This window comes from Danio rerio, chromosome 2, assembly GCF_049306965.1.
Source record: "Danio rerio strain Tuebingen ecotype United States chromosome 2, GRCz12tu, whole genome shotgun sequence".
Classification (NCBI taxonomy): domain Eukaryota; kingdom Metazoa; phylum Chordata; class Actinopteri; order Cypriniformes; family Danionidae; genus Danio; species Danio rerio.
This window is the reverse complement of record NC_133177.1, coordinates 47,757,501-47,780,163: the sequence shown is the minus strand read 5'-3', so window position 1 is coordinate 47,780,163 and position 22,663 is coordinate 47,757,501. Positions and strand designations below refer to the sequence as shown.

Sequence of the window (22,663 nt, the reverse complement as noted above, 5' to 3'; positions counted from 1 at the left end):
TATCAAAAGGTTAGTTTACACCAAAAAATTAAATGTCTGTTACACATTACTAACCCTCATGTCATTCCAACCCCCCCAAGACCTTTGTTCATCTTCGGAATACAATTGAAAATATTTTGGATGAGATCTAAGAGCTCCATCATCCTCCATAGACAGTAATAGACTCAATTTGTTAAGAAAGTCTCCAATAACATCCTTAAAAATGTCCATGTGCCTGCAGTGGAATAAAGGATTAAGTCAAAAAGAAAATGAATAAAGTTATTATGAGGATAGAAGGTCTTGTGCTTTTGAAACAACATAAGAGTGAGTAATTAATAACATAACTTTCATTAAACTAACCCTTTAAGATGCATTTTTGTCAATCAGATCATCAGTGCACAACGCTAAACATGGGTGTAAACAGGGTTTTTATTTTTGAACAATGACAGCCTTCCTATACTGTTTACCATGCTACTCTGAATATTCGCTCTGAAATAGCATGCAAGTGTGGCTAAGTAATAAATGTAATTCCTGCACGGCGCTGGCTAAACACTAACTAACTGGCGAATGACATGAACTAGTGTGTTGTCTGTCTGCTGTTGTGACGCGGTGCGCACGCTCGCGATTTCGGGGGGTGTGGCTTTGAATCCCAGTCCCTCCCTGCTGTCCAAAGATAATATGCTAAGTGGTTAGCATTTTGGCAGATCACCTACTGCACCTTTAAACAGAACCTGAAGCAGCACTTGATAATTACAGACGGGTGTGTTTGGTCAGAGTTGCAACTGAAATTTGTAGGAAAGTATTGCCCTTTCTCAATATGCATTCTTCAGCGATCTTGCGCCCTCGTGTTCTCGGGTAACAGCATCATCAACAGCCAAAGTTCAGTTCCAAAACTCAAGACTGCAAGAGCAGAGGACATGTGAAAGTTCCTGGATGTGTTCTTGATAGAGGACACCTCGATGCAGACTTGAGCACAAAACTCGCTTGAGAAGTCCCAGAAGGCATTTCGACTGAATAAAGAAGGTGGGGAGTGCAGCATCTGATATAGATTTAATATTAAAGTTCGGAGATGTGACTAATTTATCTCAGGAGTTACCCTAAATGAGACGGTGAAAGTAAACATTTCCATGAAAATCTTTATAAAGGCATGAACAGATTAAGGGTGTTTATTTGCTGAAATTCATATTAAAATTTGTTTTATTTGTATTGTGCAACATACATTTATAATGTCTTTATGCATAGTACATATAGTGAAAGAAGGAAAAACAATAAAGCGTTGTATGAATGCTGAGATTTTTAAATAATGTTCTATTAAAAACGCGTGAAGATCATGTGACCATCAGGAAGAAAGCAGCATCTCATTTCTCACAGGACGCATTCTCTGTTCTCTAAGTTCATTTTTACGAGGTAACTCCACAAGAACTCCACAAGTACGCTAGTACGTTATCTCTGCGTTCTTGGAATTGAGAAACAGCCTAGCTCTCCAGGACCAGTGTTGGTAGGCCCTGGTCTAGAAAGGTTGTTGAAATTCCAGAGGTAGTAAAACATTTTATCGAGTTGCTTTCATAATAAAAATGCTCATGTGGTTAAAAAAAATTCAATGATTCAGTGATGTAATTTAGCTGACCCCATAATATGTTAATATCACATATAAACAAAGCTTCAGTGTTGTTAGGTGCAATTTGAATTAATGAAGTTCAAACTATTACTACAAATTATCCAAAGATGGTCATGTTGAAAAAAGCCTGAACAGTGAGATGAAATCAAAGCAGATGGATGAATCGGGTGGAATGTAAACACACACCTGACTTCCACGAGGTCATTGGGCTTGTAGCTGGGGTGCAGGAAAAACCAGACCTTCTTCACAAAGTGATCAATACTGGGCTCCTTACGAGAACCTCGAACGTACACCATCCACTTATGAGTGGACTGATCATTCTCCTCACGTTTATCAGGGGCAATATACCTGGAACAGAGAAAAAAAAAGTCTCAAAAACGGGTCTCTTGCTGCGTCCTAATTCGCATACTTATACTACACCCGAAAGTATGTACTTTTTTGAGAGGGAAAAATATATACTTTTGAGTGTGTGACAGAAGAGTGTGCTTTGGGACATACTACTTTTTCGTTAACAGATCGTTATGTTGCTTAATTATGAGCCCTGTCAAACATCCATGTCATCCTATCTCTTATTGGAGAAGCAGCGGCAGGTTAGGTCTTTCATGCAGAGAAATCTCCTCCGGTCTTTGGATAATTATGCATTCAGATGGTAATCTCCAAACATATCTTTATATAAGCGCAGTATTGTTGTTGCAGATGAAATATAACACAGAAAACACCATTTAAATATTTTCCAGTGGGCTAGATATTAATTAACAGTCATTCAAACAACTTTAACAAAGCTTTTTACTTGACGGTTGGTCTCGCAAGTCCACCATGTATGTAGTTTATTTACACTTTTCATCCATGTTAGTAGTTCTCATCGAAATCATGTCCAATGCACCAATACTGTGGACAATATCAGCAATTAGAGTATGGACGGTTCTGCACTTAAAATTTTTACCGGAAATAGTAAACCATCCGGGAACCTTTGGCATACTTTTTTCAACATACTACGATTTGGGACATACTAATTGTATTTTCAAATACTATTTAGGAAGGATAGTATGCGAATTGGGACGCAGCATCTGTTTTTTAGAAACAGAAAGAAAACAAATTGCATGAACTACCCATTAACTGTCATAAAAGCCAACTCTTCAGTAACATATTTAAATACTGAAACTGCAAAATTCAAAAGGCAACTGCATGGTAGCATTTTTGCCTTCAGCACAGATAAAAGTTAAGCTTATTTGCACATTTCTTTTCAACTCAGTGCGTGTCGTATATTTTCAGCTACCTGCCACAGTAATGTGATTTGTGCTCTTCATTTTAGGTTTCTAGGGAAAGGAAATCATCTGCTTCACACATAATGGTACAATGTGGAATTGTTTAGAAACGCTTTATTCAGACAAACAGCTTGAGTTCATGTTTTTTTTCAGCACAATGGCCCAGGAGTAAACAGTGTCATAAAGATCTTTAGTAGCTCTGCATGGAAAAAAGTCAGCTTATAGCATTGCTCATACAAAGACACACACACACACTTGTGTCTCACTCACATGCCTTGAGTGAATTTTATGAGGTAAAGTAGACGTGGACTGTGTGATAATGCAGAATAAATGAGGTTAGATTGCTGCCTAGGGGAAACTAAAGCTTTGCTTTTCACCATGTGAAGGTTTATTGGGTTTCAGAGAAATAATAATGAGACTTTCCAGAGAAAGTGATACATTTAAAAATGAATACAAGCTCGGAGAAATAAATATTTCTCCTCATAAAAGCCTGTGGAAATAACAAATGGTTGGAAATATAATGGTTTAAGATTAATTCAAAAATGAATATTCTGTTATTATTTACTAACCAATAAGTCACCTTAACACTTCTTTCTTAATGTTCTCAATCACACTTTTCCACTTCAGGTGTGCTAGGCCCAAAGTAAGAAATTCTTTTTGAATTTAAGTCGTCTGATGCCATACATTTTTATAGACTACAATTAAAGAGCATGGCATATGTGATCAAGTCAATCCAGACCTCTCTTTTTCATATTCCAAAGTCATAGTGTCTAGGGTACCATGAAAATATCTTAATGATCTAATGTTCATTTTTGGCTAAACCATCCCTTTAAGGATTGCAGAACCAAGTATAAAGCTTCCTCAAGTAAAGCTTTACTCAAGGCCACACCAGTATTATTCAGAAAGGAAGACCAAAAACATTAAAAACCTTTTAACTGCAACTCTTTTCCACCACAAACAATTGATGAAATTGTTGTCAGTTTTATAGTAATAGTAAAAATAGAATTAGCAATAAAATACTCTATACTATATAATAGGTAAAGATCTCATACTTGGATACGTTTCCGACAACAATGGTTTTCTTCATGTAGAGTCGAGAAGCATCATCTCCTGTAGTGTGATAAGTAACATGCTGCTCTATAGATGATGGCACACCAAATGTGTCCTATAAATGAGAAAATAATAATAAATGTCACTATCAAATCAAGTATGCATTGAGCATTTCAGCTGTAAAATCTGTATATGTGAACATAGGATAAAATCAGCTTATTCCAATTATATGAAATAAATATAGAGGAATTTTAGGAATGTCTACTGGGATTTTAGAAAGCTATTTTAATATCCAAGGAAAAAATATAAAAAATATTTACAAATTTTACACAAAATTCAAATAAGAATCAATATAATTATTTTAAAAATGCACATAAACTTGCTTCAAAGTGGAAAATTTATTTAAGATTGTGTGTTTTTATAAAAAAAAAACACACAATCTTAAAGACAAAAATTCAGCAAAACTTTTACTTCATTTGACATATTTTGTTTATATATTACATATGCAAAGAAACAAATAAATCAAATTAAATAAACAACAAATAAACCCACCCACATCACAAGCCATCGCTCAAAAGGCTTGTTTACAAATACCTGTTTAAAGGTCTTGTGTTTTAATGGTGAGTGTGGTCCACTTACTTTTCCTGTGTTCCTGCCCGGGCGTCGTTCGCGTGGAGTGCCGTCCTCTCTCCCGCTGTCTGTCTCCCTCTCGCCGGCCTCCCCTTGCTGGCTGAGGGACTCTGTCTCAGACTGGACCTGTGACGGCGTGTCTGAGTTCTGGTTTAGTGGAGATGAGGAGCGGGAGGGGGAATCCAAGAAGCGCTTTATTGCAGGGTGGTTCAACACAGATGGGTCACTCTTAGAAGCCTGGAAAAAAATTATATCATTGAATCATAATTAAAATTAGAAAAATTGTGTGCAAAGCAGGCACAAACGGCTAAGTTGATATAACTAATGTAGAAGAGTTTATCTAAACCACTGGTGTCAAAGCCCGTTCCTAGAAAGCAGCAGATCTGCACAGATTCAGGGTAACCCTGCTTCAACATACTTACCTGTAGGTTTCCAACAAGCCTGAAGGACTCAATTAGTTTGATCAGGTTTGTTTAATTAGGGTTGAAACTAAGGCCCCGTTTACACTGGTGCGTTTTAGTTTTTAAAACAGCGTTTTAGAATGAAAACGATCCGTGTCCACACTGTTTCACCCAGCGTTTCTGAACAGCTCTCCGTCCACACCAAAACGCTGAAAGCACATCTCGTGACCACACACACACACTCTCTGGCATGCGCTGCAGCCTATCTACCCAGATGAGACATGTGCTCGTCGGACTCACTATATTTGTTAAATTTGATATTTCATTCATCTTGTTGTCTATTCCCTGACTTTGGTCTTTTGAATCTATTACTTTTTCTCAGGTAACGTGTTTTGGCTAAGCGCAAAGATAAAGTTAATAATTAATGTAATCTCGTATATTCTGTATATTGACTGATGGCTTGCCTTTATTTCCTATAATGTATAAACGTATTGTACGTTATAGTGTTATAATGGCCATTATCGATTATTAAAACTGATATTCAGCAAAAGAGAGGGTATGTTTTGTATTTTCAGGCATTTGTTTTGGGCACGGTTTTGTTATGAATACGCATGCAGTGACGATGACGCTCAAATATGCAGCACAATGCCTCAACATTTCTGCTGTCTGTTGAGTTGCTCATATCAAAATGAAAATAGGCAGTTCCTTAAATCATGTTTTCATTTTATTGTTGAGAAACTGAAACAACGTAGCCAGGGTGATGTGAATGAAGTTATAAAGTACACTGTTCCCTTTGAAGATTTACCGGTGTCCTTGGGAGTCTGTTTTCCATAACAAACTTTCGAAGTCTGAACTTACAAGGAGAAGATGCAGGACTGAACTGTGTATAATGTTAGGCTACTTAATACTGAGTAAAAGCCCCAATCAGATAGGCGAATGTCGGCAGCCCCGCCTCTGTTTTCAGATGTCTCTGTTTTCCCTCATCCACACTGAGACAGAGCAGCAGCGTTTTAGAATAAAAAGGGCCTCTCCAGCGTTTCCAAAACATTCCGTTTTCGGCGCTCGAACACTCCAGCGTAGTGTGGACGGATGGCATAACCATAGCAAAATCTTGTTTTAAAACGAAAACGTATTAGTGTAAACAGGGCCTAAGCTGTGCAGTGCTGCGGCCCTCCAGGGACTGGCTTTGACAACTGTGATCTAAACCAATCAATTTCTGAAGGGCCACAACTCTGCAGTTTAGCTTCCAATCACCTCCAGCTCACACCAGCTTAATAGTCTCTAGTAGTCTTGGGCACCTTGATTAGTGGGATCAGCTGTGTTTGATTAGGGTTGGAGCAAAACTGTGCAGAGCTGCTGCCGAGTTTGAGATCTAAACCAGTGTTTCTCAACCACGTTCCTGGAGGACCACCAGCACTGCGTGTTTTGGATGTCTCCTTTGTCTGTCACACCCATTACTGGTCTTTCAGTCTCTGCTGATGAGCTGGTGATCAAATCATGTGTGTTTGGTTAAAGAGACTTGGAAATGTGCAGAGCTGGTGGTCCTCCAAGAACATGGTTGTGAAACACTGATCTGAACTAATATATGGGGTAAAGATAAAGGTGAATTTTGCATGTCAAAACAATAAATAATATATGTTATACTACATTTTTCTATCTAATTAAAGCTAATATCTATTTTTTATTTTCTCTGCGCAAAAAAATTACAAATATTATGCGTTTTATTTGTTGTGATATACTAAAGACACAAAAATACCTTTTCAGTCTGCCAAATATCTTGTAAGGCATATTTAAGGCATTTATATACAGCTAGTCTCTGACGATTTTAAGTGCTTCTTTTGTCCTCACGTGTTAGTCACTTTGAATAAAAGCATCTGCTAAATGAGTCATTGTAAATATTTATAATACAGAATATATTATAATGTATTTAAAGCAACAAAATATTAACTTTTTTTTGTTATATTTGTTTTACTTTGCAACAATCCTTTAAATACTAGGTTTTAATCTTTTACCAGCAAAGAGTTTGAAAATCCCATTTACTTTGTCCAAAGTAAGAATGTTTATTTTTACATCAATGCATCCATCAGACTGATTGATGGCGGGACATCAAAACTAGACATTTTATATACAAGACAGAATGTATCAGTGCACCTAATCTATATGTTACCTCGGGGAGGACTTTAGGCTGTCCAGCACTGGCATAGTAGTTTGCAACAATGCAGGCTCTGAGCTTGTCCATCATTCTTCTAGCTTCATTCAGCCTCTATAAAAAAAGCAACAGATAATAAGAACAAGATTATAAGTGATAGCAGAAATCTGCTTAAAATTAAATAAAAACATCGCATTGAACCTTTTCGCTCAACAGATGCAGTGATTATGAATATAGGACATTTAATAAAACAACACGGTACACACCTAAAATATCTATGCTTCAAACACCTTCAAACACAATACTTCACACCTATTTGCAAAAAAAAATCGACAAACAAAAATTCCTAATATTCCATGACTAGGACAATATTTAAACATATTTAAAAATATTCCCTAACTTTGAATGTCTGGAATAGATTTTTTTAAAATTCTATAATAATCCTAAAATCATATGACCTGTGGAAAGCGTGCATTAATTAAAATTTTATTTGTCACATACAGAGTCATACACAGTATGACACGCAGTGAAATGCTTACACAACCACTCGTGACCCTGAAACAGCAACAACAATGTAACAACATAATACAATAATAATAACAATTGAGTCTAAATTATGGAGAATAAGAAGTTATGCAATAGAAAATAAAAGCTAATATAAAATATTTAATTACTTTCGATATAAAGTATATGTAGCTATAGGGAAAAATAGTACTATAAAATATAAAGATATATAAAGGAGCTATCTGTACAAAGAGAAACATGGAAGTGTTTCTAACAAAGTGCCTGGTATATAAGAGAAGAAGGATTGTATCCTATAGGTGGCTTGTAAAGCCCATTCACCTGTGGTGTACACTAGAACTACACAACATATGCTTGATAATATATTATTGAACTAAAGTAAAGCTTCTCAGAACTTTTCACACCCCTAAACGTACTTCTGCACTACAAAATGTCAAATATGAAGATAACTTTCATTCACATACTGTAGATTAGAAACAAACTGTACTAATTAAGTGAGTGTTGAACCGACTATTACCTGCCCGATGACCTCAATCTCATGCTCTTTACTCTTCATCTCAAGAGAAAACTGATCTTTGATAATGGCGTCAATCTTCTGCACCGCAGCATCACGTGCTGGTAAAAATCAAAAAAGCTGTTAAGTAGAAACACTTACAAGCATAACAAGAAAATCACTGATTAGTGTAAGGAATATGTTTTATGTGAAATCAGAACGTTTAAAACTATATAGTGGGTGAAAAACAGTGGGATAAAATAATTATGTCTATCAATGTATTGTATATTCCATTCCAAATACACACATAAAGACATTGAGTTAAAGTTGGGTTCATATTCAGACTTTCTTTTAATAATATATATTCTTTTCTTTTATATATTCTTTTTTTTAATAATATGTTATTAACTTTTAATAATATAATTTCCGAAAAGTATTCTTTGCAAATACTAAATTTGAAAATCTTATTAGGAGCCAGTGGCTATCAAAGTACAACAGGATTCATGGACAAATAAATAGTGCTAGTTTTTCATATTAGATGCTATTTCATACCGAATATAATTTTTTAAAGAATTTAAGCAGGGGAAAACACTAAGGATTTTTTGTAACAGCCAGTGGAATACGTTTTACATGCCCCATTAAAATTAAAGTTCTGTTATATCTTAGCCACATATTTTAAATAATTTGTCAAAATACAAACTGATAAATAAATAGAAAACTTTTATTTATGCATAAATAAATAGAGAACTTTTAAACAAATGTTACTGTAAGGATCTAAGGAAGATACTTAAACCATATAGGTAAATAGTGTTAATCAATTATTTTACATTTGTTAAACGTTTTGCTTTAGATGGATTGTTGGTTGTAGCGATTGAATAGCTTTACATGGACAAAGGAAAATAAAGACCAGTTTAAGAGCGACACGGTGGCTCAGTGGGTAGCACTGTCGCCTCACAGCAAGAAGATTGCTCGTTCGAGCCCTGGCTGGTTCAATTGGCATTTCTGTGTGGAGCTTGCATGTTCTCCCCGTGTTGCCATGGGTTTCCTCCAGGTGCTCTGGTTTCCCCTACATGTCCAAAGATATGCTGTATAGGTGATTTGGGTAAGCTAAATTGTCCGTAGTGTATGTGTTTAAATGAGTGTGTATGGGTGTTTCCCAGTACTGGGTTGAAGCTGAAAGGGCATCCGCTGCATAAAACATATGCTGGATAAGTTGCTGGTTCATTACGCTGTGGTGACCCCTTATGAATAACCGTGCATTCACATGGGGCTTTAGCATCAACACTTGACCGAGGGCGTGTCTGAAGTTGGGGCTGACGCAATCATCATAGCAGCATCATCCAATGAAATTAGTCAGCAATCAGCTACTGTCTGAGTAGGTATTTGCATAAAGCGATCTGATTGGCTAACGCTTCTGTTGGAGATTAAAAAGTTGAGAAATCCCCAACTTCTGCAGGGAGCAACTGCTAAAGCAGTGCCTACGAACTGACAATTCAGTTCAGCAATGCTTGTTGTCACTCATTCAAAGTGAAAGGGAAGCGTTGACACTGACTCCCCTGTGTGAATGGGGCGTAAAGGAACTAAGCAGAATGAAAAAAATTAATGAATGAATTATTGAATGAAAGACCTGTTTAAAAGTATTTAAGACATACCACACCATATTTCTGTGGATTTAAGACTTTATAAGGCCTACATTTTCATTTAAAAATTTAAGACATTGACTGTTTTGTCCCTGTAGATACTCTAATATAGGGAGTGTGTCAAAAGTTGTCACGGTTCAAAAATGAATGAGTGTGCAAACATAAAACTAATTTTACCTCAATGATTAAGACTATATAGAATGCTCTTTTGAGTGGTTGCAAAGTAATATTGAACACCTAGTCAAGTGAGTATGTGATTTAACATGCAGCATTAGTCTCACCATTCTGTTCCACCACTCTACTCCTCTTGTTCTCCTGCACTTGAGTGATGTCTTCATAGTCTGGATCTTTGTCTTCTATTTTCCTTTTCACCCCAGACATGATCACTCATGGGGTGGACTGCAGATAATATAAACAGCATAAACAACAACAAAACACATTTCCTACATGCACACAGAGGATGTCTCAAACATTAGGTTTGCTCACTAAACGTTACTCGCTTGCTTAAACTGTCTCGAACGCGTAGTATACTTGCTGAAGATATACGTGCACTTGTGTTTGTTGCCCGACTGCAACTAGTTGTTGCAGAAGAAACGTACAAAATGACAACACACAGAAATAAACTGCTGCTAATGACAAACACGTTAAGCTAAACAAAACAACAGCTTTGTAAACAGTTATTACATGGCTCTCAGCACTGACGCTTAACCAAACAATGCAAATTGTGACGTAAACACGCACAAATGTGGTCGGTGTTTTTATGTACACGTTAAACCTACGCTGAATTTGATGGTGAGATGTTTAACGGTGAAGTGTTTAGCCGTTAGCTTCGGTTGGTCTCGCGAACATGAAAATCTCGCGCGGACACACGAGCTCGTGCAGGGCGCGTTCCCGTTCAGGAAAGAGCGCAGCGAGCGCGCGGCCTGCATCAGCTGGCACAAGAGGGTTCATACTGGTTGCTGTGGTTTTCCAGTTTCCAGATTTTGTGTTTATCTAGAGGAGGTCTATTAAAATACAAGATTTTTGTTTTACCAATTTCTTATCCACTAAGCAAATTTAGAGTGAACAAAGTGATAACAGTTACGATTTTAATAAGTTTAGTAAGTAATAAAGCAAATTCATGATTTAAATAAAATAAAAAAAACATAATCTAACAGTACAGCACAATAACTTGTGCGAAACAAATGTAATTATATACTATAATATAATAGAATATTATCCTTCATTATTTTTTACATAATAAATATACATAATACATGGACGGACTTACCTATAGCAAGGTAAGCAGCCTTAGGGGCCCATAGAAATAAAAGACCCTGACCAATAACAAGACGCCTATATTAACCATACTATAGCTCTTTTATAACTGTTCTATCATATGTTGTAAAATCTGTCTGTAGTCATTAAGATCTTAACATTATTACTTCTTTTCTAAAGCAGGGGCCCCCATCAATAGTGGAACGTTCCTTCCCTTACTGCACATGCAAATATTAAAATCTATTCACAAATCACAAATATGGCTAATAAACTGTGCATGGTTTGTGAGCTTGTTTTTTTATTTGCAAAATTATTGTATTTAATTTTACATTAAGAAGGTTCCACTTAAAATATGCAGTTCATTTACAAAGTAAATCCATATATCTATAGAGAAAATATATATATATATAAAGAGAGTGTTTTGAGTTTTAATGCTAGGGCCCCTTACATGGAATTGGAATATATATATATATATATAATAATGATTTAAATAATACAAATTTTTATTTATATAGCGCCTTTCTAGAGCTCAAGGACACTTTACAAGGAATGCGACAAAAAGATAAACAAACATACATGGTCAAATATAACAAACTGGAAATACAATTATTATATATATATATATATATATATATATATATATATATATATATATATATATATATATATATATATATATATATATATATATATATATATAATATATTATTATTATATATATATATGCATTGTCTTCACTGTATAGAAATTTAGGGGGTCTTTTAAAATTATTTTAAAGCTCTAAACATTAAAAAACAATGAGCTAGTAGTAAAACATTACATTTCTTAATGTTTGTTGATGTGGATCTACTGCAGAGATGCTCAAAGTAGGGCCCACGGGCCAAAGTTGGCCCATTGTAACCTCTGATTTGGCGACCATCCCAACTGAGAGAATGGTTGGGGCAATTGACTTTAGTACATGGATGGTCTTTTCTAATTTGATGTAACCTTTTTTGTTTGTTTTATTGCTGAGCTACAAAAGAGCAAACTTAAATGAAATGTTTTAATTAAAAGTTGTAAATTAATCTGATTTAAAAAAATGTAAATGGTCAATCGACAGGTAGAGGACTATGCAGAAGCAAATCAAGGCAAAAACTAGTGTTATTCTATTGTAAATTAGATAGTCGTTTTTAAAAATTATTAAATAAATTAGGAAATTACCCATGGTAAATTACCGCACCTATATTTAACTTCTGCCCACTATAGTCTCAATCAAGTTTGTTTTTTGGCCCTTCATCATAAAAAAATGTGGGCACCCCTGATCCACTATTTGTGGTGGAAAAAAACGAGGGCATCCTATACCAGAGTTTGACCAAAGGGTGGCGCTAAAAACCACATTTACATAAAAATCCCACCAAGTCTATGCTGATCCAGTTTGGCAATTAACTTTAAATGCACCACATTGAATGCAGGTAGATTTATTGATTGCAGTTGTATTTTTTTTTTTAATAAAAAGTATTTTTAGAAAGAGTTCTCAAATCCATTTTTACTAGTGAGAACAGAACGCTATACATTTCTTAATAAGGTGACCAGATTTATATAAAGGCATGTAAAATGATGTGAAAATACTATTAAAAAATGTTTTGAAGAGATGTATTCAAATATAGGCTACTTCACGGTAAATGTGATATCACTAACAAATACAACAAAAAGTATGTAATAAACATATTTGACAATAATTTTTATTAACAATTGTATTTTTGTTAGTGCAATAGGAGGTGAAGAGCTCTATAAATGAATTTGTTATTCTGTTAGGCTATATAAAATCATTAAATGCCAATGCGGCTTGCCACAGATGCATGTTTTAAAAAGTGAAATGCGAACATCTTATAATCTAGAATTAAAGGCTTTAAATTGTTTTATAGGCTACATGTTTATAATAATATATTACCGTGGCAGTAGGCTAATATGACGCCATAGTATTTACATGGCACAAAGGAATATCTGTGTGTCTAAAAAAAATCCCTTATGATATTCCATGTAAAACATGTGACATTTTTGGCATCTAGTCTACTTCCTGTGCAGTTTCCTTGACTCTTAAACAAGAAATCTTTCTTTCCACGCGATTCGTTACACGTCAGCACTTCAGTCTTCATCACCTGAGGGCTTCACTTTTTTGCTTTGCTTTTTGCGGGTCAGGAATGTGCTCTATATGTTCAGTTTATGTTGTCTTTCTCCATATTTCCATTCAATCATTCATTTTATTTTCGGCTTAGTCCCTTTATTATTCAAGGGTCGCCACAGTGAAATGAACCGCCAACCCATCCAGCACGTTACACGCAGCGGATGCCCTTCTAGTTACAACCTATCACTGGAAAACACCCATTCACTCACATTCACACACATACATAACGAACAGTTTAGCTTACCCATTTCACCTATAGCGCATGTCTTTGGACTTGTGGGGGAAACCGGAGCACCCAGAGGAAACCCACGCAAACACGGGGAGAACCTGCAAACTCCACATGGAAATGCCAACTGACTCAGCCGAAGCTCGAACCAGCATCCTTCTTGCTGTGAGACGACAGCGCTACCCACTGCACTGCCATATTTCCATTCATACTTGCATTTATTTTTAACAAATAAATTAGATTTAATCACATTTTACAGTATGGCGTTGGTTCATCTATCAGTGGTTAGTCTCAAGACATAAACCCAATAAGAAAGGCAAAAGTGGCTGGAAAAAAAGTAAATAGGAAGCCTTGAGAGGAATCGATGCTCAAGGGAAGGTCATTCGTTTCTGCTTTGTCCTTTTGCTGATGCTTTCAGAATTGCGTCTGCTTTATTAAAGGGTGCTGCCTCAACACTGCAACAGAATACAGACTATTATTTAAAAAAAAAAAAAAAAAAAAAAAAAAATATATATATATATATATATATATATATATATATATATATATATATATATATATATATATATATATATATATATTTAGAGCGATGGCGAGGTGGTGGAGTGGGTAGCCCTGTCGCCTTACAGCAAGAAGGTCACTGGTTTGAGCCTTGGCTGGGTCAGTTGGCATTTCTGTGTGGAGTTTGCATGTTCATCCCATGTTGGTTTCCTCCAGGTGCTCCGGTTTCCCTCACAAATCCAAAGACATGCACTATAGGTGAATTGGGCAGGCTAAATTGTCTATATTGTGTGTGAATGAGAGTGCATGGGTGTTTCCCAGTGTTGGGTTGTAGCTGGAAGGGCATCCGCTGCTAAAAACATATGCTGGACAAGTTAGCGGTTAAATCCTCTGTGGCAAACCCTGATTAATAAAGGAACTAAGCCAAAAAATGAATGAATGAATATTAAAAATGTTCAAGGACTTATAATGGCCATGCGTCATAACAATCTGGTGAAAAGGGTTCAATCCCTTGAAGCAAACTAACAGTAAGGGCGGTGTGGTTAAGTATATTGACATCCACAGGGAAGAACCACCACTCCAAACGCAGAAACAATTGGTCAGACCTTTCACATATTCATACCTTATAATATTTTTTTCCGTGGATTTTTGCACAGATTTATAATTCCTAAAGAACAAAGTGATTGTAAATCCTGATTTCACGTTAATGACAAATTCTATCATTTGAAATATATATATTTTTTTTATCTCATATACAGTTGAAGACAGAATGATTAGCCTCCGTTTATTTTTTCCTGTTTTCTGTTTAATGGAGAGCAGAATTCAACACATTTCAATACATAATAGTTTTAATAACTCATTTCTAATAACTGATTTATTTTTATCTTTGTCATGATGACAGTAAATAATATTTGACTAGATATTTTTCAAGACATGTCTATACAGCTTAATTTGACATTTAAAGGCTTTACTAGGTTAATTAGGTTAACTAGGCAGGTTACGGTAATTAGGCAAGTTATTGTATAACGATGGTTTAACGATGGTATGATGTCTGTATCTATCAAACAAAAACAAAGAAATCCTAAAAGGGCTAAAATGTTGTCCTTAAAATTAAAAACTGTTTTTATTCTAACCGGAATAAAACAAATAAGACTTTCTCCTGAAGAAAAAATATTATCAGACATTCTGTGAAAATTTCCTTGCTTGTTACACATTATTTGGGAAATATAAAAAAACAATTAAATAAAATTCAAAGGGGGGCTAATAATTATAACTTCAACTGTATGTAAAGGATAAGGGGCAACACGGTGGCGCAGTGGTTGACACTGTTGCCTCACAGCAAGAATGTCGCAGGTTCGGGCCCCGACCAGTTTACATTTCTGGAGTTTGCATGTTCTCCCCGTGTTGCCGTGGGTTTCCTCTGGGTGCTCCGGTTTCTTCCACAGTCCAAAGACATGTGTTACAGGTAAATTGAATAAGCTAAATTTCCTGTAGTGTATGTGTGTGAATGAGAGTGTATTGGTGTTTCTCAGTACTGGGTTGCAGTTGAAAGGGCATCCGCTGTGTATAACGTATGCTGGGTAAGTTGGCGGTTCATTCCGCTGTGGCGACCCCTGATGAATAACGGGGCTAAGCTGAAGGAAAATGATTTATGTAAGGGATAAATGTACATCTTGTTTTTGCAGAACTACAAAAAAAGAAATATTTTTACCATTAGAAGCTTGTTATATTCACACAAGGGTGTCCATTATAAGGGAGTCCATTATAAAAATAATTTTTGCTTAATAGGTTCCCTGTAAAGTAAAGATATCACCACCATTTTTGTCCTACAGATAATGACAAAAAATAATATAGTCAGCAGCAAACTGCAAACCAATAATTCTTACACTAAACCTACAAGATTCAGAAAATTAATGCTAGTAATTTCAAATAGATTAAGTTGCATATTTGTATGTATAATCATTCCTGTAAATGGTAAATTGTCTTAATTTTACTGTGAAAATCTTGCACAATAATAAAGAATGGTGAAACAAACTTCCTTTGAAATGATGAATGTTTGTTTTAGAATAGCCTCATCTAAAGTATATGAGGAATACAGCACAAATACATCTTGAAGTTCCTCTTAGGAATTTCCATAGAATTGCACAAATACTCTTAGGAATGAATGTTTCCGCCAGCCACAAGAATGTAGTGGGTTGGATAAACACAGAGCACTACAAATATGCTTTAGGCTCCATTTACAGTTTCATTACACAAAAGCGAAACTCTGAGAAACTGTGCTTCTAGGCATTAATGCTGTTTTGAGTTAATGAAATGCAAAAACCAAGACATAAATTTGATAAAAGCTTAATGAAAATACCACAGAAGTAAATGATCAGTCCAGCCAAGATACTATGGAGTCAGATCAGTGTGAAAAATAACACAATTACAAAATCCATTTGGCCAATTTGTAAACGCAATTTGTGAATTCACTGATGAATTAGATTTGTGTATTTTTTAATCAAATTTGGAATTTATGAATTACATTTGTGCATTTTTTTAATCATGTTTTGAATTTACGAATTGGATTTACGTATTTCTAAATGGTGTTTTGAATTTACGAATTGGATTTGCGTATTTCTAAATCGTGTTTTGAATTCACGAATTGGATTTGCGTATTTCTAAATCGTGTTTTGAATTTACGAATTGGATTTGCGTATTTCTAAATCGTGTTTTGAATTTACGAATTGGATTTGCATATTTCTAAATCGTGTTTTGAATTAACGAATTGGATTTGTGTATTTCTAAATCGTGTTTTGAATTCACGATTTGGATTGGTGTATTTCTAAATCTTGTTTTGAATTTACGAATTGCATTTGCGTCTTTTTGAAACGTGTTTTGAATTTACAAATTAGATTTGTGCGTTTCTGAATCATGTTTTGAATTTACAAATTGGACTTGGGCATTTCTGAAAGGTGTTTTGAATTTACAAATTGGATTTGTGTATTTTTGAATCGCGTTTGAATTGACAAATTGACTTTTGTAAACGTTGTGTTGTAAACGTATTAATTGTATTTTGTAAATGGATTACTTTTGAGGGGCGAGGCAGTGGCGCAGTAGGTAGTGCTGTCGCCTCACAGCAAGAAGGTCGCTGGTTCAAACCTCGGCTCAGTTGGCAATCTGTGTGGAGTTTGCATGTTCTCCTTGCCTTCGCGTGGGTTTCCTCCGGGTGCTCCGGTTTCCCCCACAGTCCAAAGACATGCGGTACAGGTGAATTGGGTAGGCTAAATTGTCCGTAGTGTATGAGTGTGTGTGTGAATGTGTGTGTGGATGTTTCCCGGAGATGGGTTGTGGCTGGAAGGGCATTCGCTGTGTAAAAACGTGCTGGATAAGTTGGCGGTTCATTCCGCTGTGGCGACCCCGGATTAATAAAGGAAATGACAAGAAAATTAATGAATGTATTACTTTTGAGACTGATCTGGCTCCATTAGAATCAGATTCAATTCAACGGTAATAAAAACCGCACATTTAACTAAATTTAAAGCTGTTGGTGTAATTTATTTTTCAAAAAATGATGGCGCATGATATGTTGGCGAAGTAACATCTACAAATAGTTTCAAATGCTACAGTTGGTAATAATTCAAATCACATGTGCACATGAAAACATAGAAAATATATAAATACATATATACACACATACAAACACACTTACAGTATATCTTTGTCTTTGCAGGCAGATATAAAGATGCAGTACATATCTGGCCTGACAAGTTCAGAAGAAGTACAGAAAACAAAACTGCTACTATGATTTAGATATCTTAAACAAAATGCTTAACAATTTCATGTTTTATTTTGTAAAACACATGCAAACACAGAGGAAGCTTTCCGGCAGCTGAAATAAAACAACTCAGATTTAGTCTCGAGTCACGTCCGCTGTGCACAACATCCAAAAATCATAACAAAGATAACACTAAAAACAGAAGAGTAAAAGGTATTTACACTGAGATATATTACGAACGCTAGCATGTACAAGTGCATGATTGGGGCTCTGATTTAAAAAAGGCACGTCCTGGCTGTCAGACTAATGATAATGAGATGCTTAAATACAATATGAGACACAATAGGAAAATAAATTCACAGCTGTGCGGTTCATGAAGAACCTGAAAAGATCCTGACGTGACTTTTTAGAGTCTAAAATCAGAGCGGTCCAACAGTGAGGACGCAAGGATTCTAGCTGCTGCTATGAGCTTTCAAAAATCCTCGTTCAGCATGTCTGATGTAGATTTAAGTGCTTTCTATAAATTTTAATATACTCAAAAACAAACGATATAGTAAATAGAGTAAATAGCGCATTCAAATTACTCGAAAACTGGAGCTAATAGCCAGATTTACTAAACAGGATAAATTAGCATTAATGGAAGAGAAGATTTATGCATTCGTTTCTGCTGACAATGTACAAAATGAAGCTCAATCTACAAAAAAAAAAAAAAAAAAAAAATCCAACAAAAACAAAACACAGGAAATAAACAGAGCTGCGAACAAGCGAAAGCAATAATAATCCAGTAAAGGTCTATCAAAAACCAGATCAGAAAACGTTTAACATACTAGCTTGAATGACATTTCATTTTGTTAGCATGTTACCACCATGATTTAACACTATGCAAACATGTTACTAACATGTTGCTATCATTTCTAGCTTGGTTACCACATAACTAGCATGAATTAGCAGTTTGTTTTGTTTGTTGTTATGTTTGTAGTATTTTACTATTTACCACAAATTAGCATCTTTTTAACATGTTTACCTTTTTAAAGTTTTGTTAACATGAATTAGCATGTCGCCAGCATGTTTCAAAATGCTAGTATGAATTACTAAGTTCCTAGCATGTTTTGGTTACCACATTCCTAGCATGAATTAGCATTTTGTTATGTTTCAACATTGCTAGAGTTTTAGCATTGTAATAATTAACTGTGTTTTTTCAATTGTAGAAAATGTGGTTGGTTTGGAACAGTGATTACCATTCCTATACAATTTAACAACAAATACTATGGTTAAACTATGGTTTGTGTGGCAAAAGGATATGGCTGATTTGTGGTTACCATTGTTTGAGCTAACATGCGCTAGTTTAGTACCGTTCTTAGATTTTGCCAATGATAGTTATACAGGTCTGAACTGGGTGGATATTCGTTAAATGCTCTGTAAGATTTAATGTTTGAAAGTTGTCACCGTTATTCTTTTGTACTGTGGAAACAAATTCCTCGTGTGTGTAAATATACCTGGCAATCAAGCTCTTTCTGATTTCTGATTCCTAATGAAAGTCTATGGGATATCTTTGGGAAGTCTGATCAGTTAGAATAGATTTAGTATTTAGAGTCAAAACAGTCTGAAGCTTTGACCTGAGTTTTGTTGATGTAAGAGAAAGGCTGAAAATGTATATACTGTACATACAGTCAAACAAAATAACTATGTCCATGTATCGACTGATTTAACGCAGCCACCACTTTAGGAGCAAAATCAAGGCTGCTGTGGGAAAAAACCCCCGGAAGTATCGCCTGGAGTCACACAGGAACGTTGTGTACCTGGCTGTATATATTATCAGTGAAGAGAAAGTGAATTTATTATTTAATCACCTTCCGAGTGACCCGAAGGTCCATTCTGAATGCAAAGCAAAATAAAAAGGCATATCAAACCTAATTTTCAGCTAAGTTAAGGGAAATGTCACTAGTTAGCAAACGTTTTCTTTCCCAAACACACGTTTTAGATGCCATTTATTAAACTCAAGTTAACAAACGAAGGGTTCTGAAACATCGCTGATTTGCCATAGTGTCCATCAGTGCTCAACAGGAATGATTGGTCGTGAAGGTCATCAGGTCACTGCACTTCACTGATGTTTACTGATTGCAAACACAGACAAGCGATCCGCTGATGACTCAACTTATCATCACGGCTTTTAAATGCTCCAGTGTCCCTGTGTCTGTGTTTGCACTTAATGAAGAGCGGTGAACTGATGGCCTTCATGGCCAATCACAGTCATTTCTGTTGAGCACTCAAGAATACTATGGCAAATTAGCGGTGTTTAAGAATGTGCTCGACAGTGCTTAAATGTTAGCAGGAAATGGACGTTTTTAAAACTTTAGTACAGGGAAAACACAGGGTGTGCTTCAGAGGTGCATTGTTTTAGCGCTCACTGAGTTACATAGGCTGAAGCAAGGAAGCCCCCATGATGTTTACCTGCTGCCTTGAACTGAAGCCTAGGAAGACATTCATTAAGCTTTATCACTCTTAAGAAGATTATGATTTTGCTTGATCTCTAATATGCTTTTAATTGTTTAAAATTAAACTTAACTGAGTGATATTAAAGTGATGGTTACACCATATCTGCACTTTGACATCATGGCAACAGCTGAAGGTTAACAGTCCACAACATGTTAATGCAACGTTTACAGTGCTGATCCTATACTGTAATTCTGGGTTTCATCCCACCGCAGCCTCGCTTTTAAAATGGCGGCCACATTAAATAAGCATATTATCAGGACTATTTTGATCACCATTTAGTTAAAAATCCTGACAGTAGTTTTAATCCCCAAAGACGAATGTTGATGCAAGCTTTTAGTAAATCCAGCTAAAAAATATTTGCTAAATTCTCCATGCCTTGAAATCAATCGGTCAAAATTATTTAGGAGTAATTCAACAAAAACAGCACAAAACAATAGTAAAAGTAATTGATAAAAAGGCTGCATGTTCTCCCTGTGTTCACATGGATTTCCACCGGGTGCTCTGGTTTCCCCCATAAGTAAAAAGAGATGCGGTATAGGTGAATTGGGTAAGCTAAATTGTCCATAGTGTGTGTGTGTGAATGAGGGTTTAAGAATGTCTCCCAGTGAGAGGTTGGAGCAAAAAGAGCATCCGCTGTGTAAAACATATGCTGGATAAGTTGGCGGTTCATTCTGCTGTGGCGACCCCTGATTAATAAAGCGACTAAGCCGAAAAGGAAATGAATGAATGAATAAAAAAAGTTCAAATGAAAGAAAAAAAAAAACATTCGCACTCCCAAAACAGAAAGAAAGAGTATAGGAAGTGAGTTTATTTTCAGCGAGGCTGTCGATTACTCAGTCACATTTCATAAATTTTCCAAATGCTTTCAGTTATGTGGAAGTTTATGTTTCCACACTTCCACATTCCAGAGGAACAGGTAACTGTCGCCTCAGATAACAATCTAAACGGCTTCAGCATGATGATGAAATCAGACGGGTCCGTGTTGGGGCATTTGCATGTATGTTTTAGGGTTTGTGTTGTTTCTCACTAAAGCGGTGTACGGTGACACAGCCGTGGTAGGAGACGGGTCGAGGCATGGCAGCTGTAGATGTGATGATGCCAGACGACGGATCGTAGCACACGACATTGTTGGAAGCTTCGCCATTTTCTCCCCGTCCACCCAAGATGTAGATCTTTCCATTACAAACTGATACACCACAGCTTTCCTGAACACACAAAGATGTACATTAAAATTAGTATGTTCAATATTGTGCAAAAGGCCCCCAGTTACACTTTAGTGAGGGTATAATGACATTATATATTACTTCTCATTCTCTTTATTAAAATACAACAAGCAAATACAGGTTCTAGTAGGACTATATGGGTCTAATTAAGACATATGGAAGAAAGTGTTAAAGAAAGATGGAAGAATGAATGAAAAATACTGAAGTTTCTGTCTTGGTTTGATCTGCACTTCTGCCACATCTGTTATTGCCTGCATTGATGCTGAAATGTAGACCGGTTTTAATTTGTCATGTAATTTGTCATGTAACTCCTACTAAAAAGCACCTAATAGTTTTATTTTTCAGCATGACGATGATCCCAAACACAGCGAGAGAAAAAACAGCCGATGAAACAAAAACACAGAGTCCAGACCTAAATATTATATACAGTCTGTAACATTAAAGGCAGTATAAGAGTCACCTGGACAGAAAAATAAAGCCATAACATGCTAAATCTGAGGAATAACTCGTAAAAAGGCTAAAATATGCTTGATATTAAAGCACATAATTAAAAAAAAACTCAACAAAAAAGTTTAACTTGTTGCTTGGTGCTAAGACGTCACGTTAAACAGACTTTTGATGCTAGTCTTTTGATTACAAAATTAATTTTGTTTAGAACTTATACATATGTATATATATTTTTTAGATATAGATTTGCGCAAAAGTCTTAGGCTCCCAAGGTACTGTATTGAATAACTAACAGACAAGAACTTGTGAAGTCTTCACTCAGGGTTTGTGTTATCAGCATCTGTGCTTCAGTTACCTGTCTGCTGAATGTGTGGCCCACGTGCATCCAGTGGTCCTGTGAAGGGTCATAGCAGTAGATGGATTTGGTGAGACCGCCACACACGTAGATGAGGTGATTGAGAGAAACGGCTGAAATATTGGGTTTGGTGAAGGGAAGACAAGCCTTTAGCTGCCAGCTGTCGCTCTCTGGGTCATAACACTGCACCTGAAAGAGAGTTTGAGCTTTATAATGAGGCTGAAATTTCCCCAAAAATTTGCAGTTTTAAATAATATTTTAAACCCCAACTATTTTATTTATGATTCATTCTTTCAATAATTTCGTTTCAGCTTAGTCCCTTTATTAATCAGGGGTCACCACAGCGGAATGAACCGCCAACATATCCAGCATATGTTTTATGCAGTGGACACCGTTCCAGCTGCAACCCATCACTGGGAAACACCCATACATTCTCATCACACATATGCACTACGAACAATTTAGCTTACCCAAATCACCTATAGCGCAT

At 35.9% G+C, this 22,663-nt stretch overlaps 2 protein-coding genes across 9 annotated transcripts in view; both read right to left on the bottom strand.

The window, feature by feature from the left end:
- Positions 1-10,596, bottom strand: part of yeats2 (YEATS domain containing 2) — an 81,124-nt gene extending 70,528 nt beyond the window's left edge. For 4 of the 8 annotated variants that reach the window (XR_012393739.1, XR_012393745.1, XM_073929305.1 and 1 more), the window contains exons 1-7: positions 10,432-10,596; positions 10,029-10,146; positions 8,132-8,229; positions 7,111-7,206; positions 4,552-4,779; positions 3,915-4,027; positions 1,784-1,945 (exon numbers count right to left, since the gene is read on the bottom strand). Coding sequence is in view for 4 of the 8 variants with exons in the window: in XM_073929305.1 (XP_073785406.1) it covers positions 1,784-1,945; positions 3,915-4,027; positions 4,552-4,779; positions 7,111-7,206; positions 8,132-8,229; positions 10,029-10,128 (797 nt within the window). In the remaining 4 variants the exon portion in view is untranslated. The remainder of the gene's footprint in view (positions 1-1,783; positions 1,946-3,914; positions 4,028-4,551; positions 4,780-7,110; positions 7,207-8,131; positions 8,230-10,028; positions 10,147-10,431) is intronic. The other 4 variants (XR_012393738.1, XR_012393743.1, XM_002660895.8 and 1 more) reach the window with 1 other exon arrangement.
- Positions 10,597-20,941: 10,345 nt separating this feature from the next.
- klhl24a (kelch-like family member 24a) overlaps positions 20,942-22,663 on the bottom strand; it is a 36,234-nt gene continuing 34,512 nt past the window's right edge. The window contains 2 exon segments of the mRNA NM_001077340.1: positions 20,942-21,353; positions 22,174-22,362. Coding sequence (NP_001070808.1) covers positions 21,153-21,353; positions 22,174-22,362 — 390 coding nt within the window. The 3' untranslated portion in view covers positions 20,942-21,152.